The sequence below is a fragment of the Varanus komodoensis genome, unplaced genomic scaffold (genome assembly GCF_004798865.1).
Source record: "Varanus komodoensis strain SLA01 unplaced genomic scaffold, ASM479886v1 scaffold1, whole genome shotgun sequence".
Classification (NCBI taxonomy): Eukaryota; Metazoa; Chordata; class Lepidosauria; order Squamata; family Varanidae; genus Varanus; species Varanus komodoensis.
Window position 1 is genome coordinate 44242031 of NW_025335268.1, and position 6000 is coordinate 44248030.

At 41.8% G+C, this 6000-nt stretch overlaps 1 protein-coding gene across 1 annotated transcript in view; it reads right to left on the bottom strand.

Moving 5' to 3' along the window:
- Nucleotides 1-6000, bottom strand: part of ARFGEF3 (ARFGEF family member 3) — a 91593-nt gene that overhangs the window by 34843 nt on the left and 50750 nt on the right. The window contains exons 10-12 of the mRNA XM_044423767.1: nucleotides 5177-5501; nucleotides 3579-3691; nucleotides 1494-2404 (exon numbers count right to left, since the gene is read on the bottom strand). Coding sequence (XP_044279702.1) covers nucleotides 1494-2404; nucleotides 3579-3691; nucleotides 5177-5501 — 1349 coding nt within the window. The remainder of the gene's footprint in view (nucleotides 1-1493; nucleotides 2405-3578; nucleotides 3692-5176; nucleotides 5502-6000) is intronic.

Below are 6000 nucleotides of genomic sequence, written 5' to 3' on the forward strand. Positions count from 1 at the left end.
AATAAATAAATACTCTTAGCAATGCATTAAACAGAGTTATGTCATGGATAAAGTGCTAGATTTGGTTTAGGGAAAACTTGAAGCTTTTGGGATGATCTTAGCTGGTCCCTTCCCCTGCCCCCCACACACAGCCTAAAAATCTATTCTATGGCATAGCCCTTATGCATGCCGTTCTTACAAACCTGGCAGAAGATTAGAATATCAGTATGACAAAAGAAAAGCAAAATCAACAGGTCTGTTGAAAGAGCAGTTCTCTCTGTGTTCAATCACCACGGTCACTTTGTGTGTGTGTGTTCGTGTGTGTGTGCGTGCGTGCATGTGTGCATAAACAAGAACACAAATACAAGGCAATGCTGTTTAATAGAAATGTTATGAAAGAGACCCAAAGTCAGTTCTAAGCAAATGCAGGTTTTAACACTGGAGAATAGTTTCAAGGCCACAATTTTCATTAAAAACAGTTTATCATATTAGTTTGCACAATTAAAGTTAATTATATAATAGCTAGCGACTGAAATATGACTGAACATGAAAATTCAGTTTTGTCGCAACAATCAAGGGTACGGAAACATTTGGAGTGTGGGTGGCAGGAAAATTTAGTCTAAAAATGTATTGGTGTTTGGACTTTATTTGTATTTAAAAGAATTCCAAGGCTTCCTTTACAAGTAGAACCCATATTTCATTGAAACCCAGATGTTACAGACACCTATTGTCATAGCAAACATATAGTTCGGACATTCTGATTGTGGTAGATGAAATGTTTTGTTGAAATGGTGGGTTGTACCAATGTTCCAAGGTTCAATTTAGATGCCAGGAAGTACTTCCTGACAGTTAGGACCCCAAGGGTATGGAATGGGCTTCCACGGGAGGTGGTTGAGGCCCCATCAGTGAGGGTGTTCAAGGATAGGCTAGACATGCAAATGGTAGACATGTCATGAGCGGAGCTGGCTGGAGCCAGGGGTCAGACTAGATGGCCTAGGAAGCTCCTTCCGACTCGCTCTGTTTCTAGGTTAGTCCTACTTAGAGTGAACCCAGTGAAGGAACAGAAGTTACATTAGGCTCAAAATGGATAAAACCTCTTGCTTAGCAAAGCAGGATATCATGCTGAGCATGGGAATACTCACACAAAGCTCTTATGTCTGAATGAACATTCCATGTGGAATTTCCAGGAACATCCACGAGAAGGAAAAAGATGTAATTTATAACCTTGTTTCCAGGTCTTTCCTTAAAAGTCCCCAAGTGTTAAGATTTCTGACTTACAGTATTTGTTCATGTACATTCCTTTCATAGAAAAAATGTCCCCCACCCATACTTTGTAGTAATAATTTCTGTGACTGCACACAGATTATCTCAAACAATCAGAAACAATGTCTTATGTATCAGAAACTATGTCTGACATAAAAGATACTTAACCAAAGTTTTCTAGTAGATATTTTTAAAGACACTCCAGGAAGGCATTTAATACTAGCTGTGAAGCAAATGATATGCTTACAAACCTGAACAAAAGGTTGAAGAGAAGGTCTGGAGGTCCAAATCGACCTCTTCTACTTTAGGAAGAGCTATAAGCCGAGGGAGAAGAGCTTCAAGGGACTGGATAAACAACCTGGCACTGTGCTGATCTGCCTCTTGGTTCTTCAGCAGTTTCAAGGAAAGAGCAGCAGTTCGTAATGACTTGTGACCTGAGCAGTCTCTTGGTGTCTGCTCTTCATCAGCCAATGAGCAGTTGTCTGAACCTATATCTGAAACATCTGATCTTCCAGAATCTTTCTCTGCTGCCATGGAATATTGGTCACAAGAGTCAAATTCAGTCCTAGAAAGATCCTGGTCATCAACACTGAAATTACTCTCGCTGTACCTGGATCCACAGGAACGTGCCCTACAATCAACCGAAAGGAAATTAGTTATATCAGGATAAACAACTGTATGGCTCCGTTGAACAACATCTGGCTGGTCAATAGTTTCTGATTCTGGCTCTTTATAATGAATTTCTCTGCCCACTTGTCCAGCTGGTGATTGTAGCGAACTTTTACGAATTTCAGAATTATCCTCTGGAGTCGTCTGTCCCATATCACCTTCCAAGGTTGTCTGACCAGTATCTGTGGTGACACTAATACTAATATCAGGACTCTTTTTGCTGCCTGCATCCCAAGGGGTAAGTTCTGATGACAGGACCCGTCTTTGCCACCTGAAATCAGCATCATTGATCTCCATGGAATCTCTGCTGGACTCGGCTCCATCCTTTAGCTCATCCAAGCGTCGGAGGAGCAGATGGACCTGCTCCTCGTCCAGGCCTTTCCCTTGGCTTAACTCATCTAGCGTTCCAAGCAGGGCACAGACACAAGACACAGAGGCATAGCAAGCTTCAATACCGCCTTTAATGCAAGCTTCCGTCATCCCATCTAGGATTCTATAATTAAAAGAAGAAGAAGAAGAAAAGAAGATACTCTGTGTATGTATGTATATATATCACAGAGGTATACATTTTATAACACCTCACACAACAAAGATATCCCTTTGTACAGAGGAACAAGGGTGTGTTTTCTCCATTTGTGACAATGAAATGGTCTTTGATTATTTTCATTCTTAAAGGACTTCAGGAGGTCAAGAAGGGTATGTGTCCTTACTGCGGCTTTTAAATAAACTCTTGGACAGGTGAATGTTTTCAGGTAGGATGAGCAGGAAGCCTCATAATGATTTTGAAAAACATATATATGAATATATGATAAGGTGCATTGGAATTTAAACTGTAGATTTCTCTTATTGACTTCTCTCATCCCAAATATATACTGAGCATGTGCATAAAGGACTCCAAGCTGATTCAGGAACTTCACAGCCCTGAGGATGAAACCGAGCCTGGAAAGCTACCATGGATTATGCACCCACCAGACACAGAAAGTAACTTTGATCGGTAAGCAATATGAAGTGCCTGGACTGGACAATCCTGGGAGAATAATTAGAAGTCTGGCCTTTCCCTGTATGTGTTCAACCCAAAAAGTACCTTATCCTTGGCACAACTAGGGCCCCAACTCAAACCCTCAGTATCATGCCTCAGTCAAGCTCAACTTCTTTGCTCTGGAAAGTGATATTAGGCTTCCTGTGCTGGAGAACCCACTCCCCCACTCCCAGAGCTGCCCCTAGCAAAATTACTAAACAAACACCGGCTGTTGCTTCTAGAATCACAGACCGGTGTCTGAAACCAGACTGATACCATTCCAGGGACAAAATCCATTTGACTTTAGGAACTAAAATTTTTCTTGTTTGCTCAAATGCTTTTGCTGTTTTTACATTTAAGGATAAACCCAAACGATTCAATTTAAGCATATGATATATTTTGTCAGTGTCCAATTATTTCATTGTTCTTTGTTTTATGGTATTCTTCACTTTTTCCTGGTGGTCCATTAAAAGATAAGGAAGATCGCATGAATGTAAATTAGAACCATGTAACGTTGTCTGCATCAAGATTTTTTTTTTAGACAAGAAGAAAATGTGTGTATTTGGGTCAACTCCCAGTAAAAATGCAGTAATCACAAAAGCATGCCTTTAAAAATTATTAAAAGCTAAAATAAAAAATGGAAGCATACAGTTTAAGAAGATCCAGATGGGACTTCCTTTTTGAAATGGACCTCTTTCTAGATTCTGGTTCAGTAGAGCAGGGACCCGCCAAATCACAGAGACGTTGAGGATTGCCAAGTATCTGAACAGAATACAATTCAAGTCTGTATTGCGAAAACAAACACTTCACACAGCTTAAATAAATGCACGACTCTGGAGCTATATTGCTTTCTGCAGCAAGCTGATTTGCCCAAGGACACATTGGGTGCATTTGCATGGTACACTAAGCTGCCCTGCAGGCAAGGAGTGCTGGGGGAACCCCTGATGGTGCACCTGAAAGACAGCGAGGCTTGCTGTGGCTTTTTCTCTCTCTCCTTCCCCCTAGATCCTGCTGCTGGCATTGCAATGTCCTTCATAGCAGAACCCACCTGGGCAGAATCCCTTCCTGCTCTGCCCGCTGCCACTTTTCATTTGCCACTATTTATAAAGTCAGATTTCTGAGCCTCAAAGGGACACAGTTGGGGGAAATTGCACATCCGTACTCGTAATTTATGATGATCATCATAATGATATCAGTCTTGCTCAGGTGAGCACTTATTGCTGTCCAATATGAATAATCTTATCTTGCCAGTGTTTTTGTAAGTTTCATCTGTCAAAGTGCACTAGGAACATGCGTGGATATTGACAAGGCAAGACTTGTACATAGGTTAATTTGTGTTCTGCTGCCAGGGACCAAGCATCTACCTATTCATTGAAAAGCATCAGAAAAGGGTGAAAGTAGGCGCCCCACAAGGGAGTGGAGCAGTATCACCCAGTTAGCAATGTAATCCTTTCAGTTTTAATCAATGAACTGCCCTTCGCCAGTTTAACACTTTCCAAGTCTCCAGCTAGACCCTAAATGGGAGATATTGACCCTCCCTGTTTTTTCTAATTCCTCTTAGGAGCACATAAGCATATATGTCTGATGTGGTTACAGACCGTTCTGAAAGTAATGCAAAAATTATGCAAATTAAAGATCTGGGAAGCAATTTGCTGGAAGAGAAAGTTGCCGCCCCCCCCTCCCTCGCCAAATCGTGGAACAATTTATGCAGGTACAGAAATTTCTTCTTGATCTACTTTCCAGCCATTACATTTACATATCTATTCCCCAATCTGAAGAATGCATAAATGTTCTTTATCTTTGAAAAATGACCCTTAGAAGTGACAGAACAGGACAAACCAGATGTTGTGCAGGCAGTACTTACACCCCGTCTCCAACAGGCCCCATTGACTCCATCCCATTCAGCTACCTTCTTAGCATTCTCTGTTGGGGAACCATGGTAACCAGAGTGATAAGTGAAAGGAGGGGGCTTTCTCTACTGGAAATGACCACCTTTTGCAGCCAGTTGGTTTCACTCTTGACCTAAGCTGAAAATCCTTTAATTTCTCACAGGCTTCAGTCCGCACTGCTGAAAAGGCTGCTCGTGTTGACTTTGCTTGTTTTCCTGTTTCTTTTTATCACAGTACTGGTACATGGGGTACAATGCTGAAAATCAGGAATTTGCAGTCTACAGAGGAAGTTCTGCAGAAATTTTATCTGTGCAAACCGGAAGAATGAACAACTACCACACCTCTCTGCCCAGCTCACCTCTTTCATGATCTTGATCGCTTCCACTCTGTGCTGGGGTGGCGGGTACAGGAGCATGCGGTGGTAAAGGGACTGCAGCACGGGCTTCATGGACTCGACCGACCCCACCAATCGCACCAGTTCTGCTGCAATGTAATAGATGGTCCGGGCAACAGGGCTACTGAGGGCAGGAGCTGTTGTAGAGCAACCTGACCCTCGTCCGTGATCAGAGACACCTGAGGAAGGTGAATCGGCCTCATGGCAGGTGGTGCTATGAGCAGAGGTGATGGTTTTGTCATGGAGTGGATTGCCCAAGATGACGATGAGCGCTGGGCACAGCTGCTTCCTGAAAAATAAAAGGGGCCGGGAGATAATTAAGTGGTAGTAAAAAAAATCAGTATGTGAAAACAAATGACATGGATAAATGAGATGATTGTAAAGTACTTTACCCCCTGGAAACATCTATACAATTCAGAAAGGTCAAAAGTAGAATGATGTATTATTTATTTATTTATTATTTATTAAAACATTTTTATGCCACCCCATTCACCGAAGCCTCGGGGCGGCTTACAATAATAAATTAAAAATAATTATAATAATAAATTAAAAAATATAAAAATTAGATAAAAATACAAAATACAATATAAAATAAGCCACCCTGGCCAGATAAAATCCGATAATATTAACAATTAAAATGCCGCTTAAATAAAAAGGTCTTAGCCTGGCGCCGAAAAACAAATAATGACGGCGCCAGGCGGACCTCTCTGGGGAGCGCATTCCATAACTTAGGCCCCACCGCAGAGAAAGCCCTCCTCCGAGTACCTACCCTCCTAATTTCTTTCACG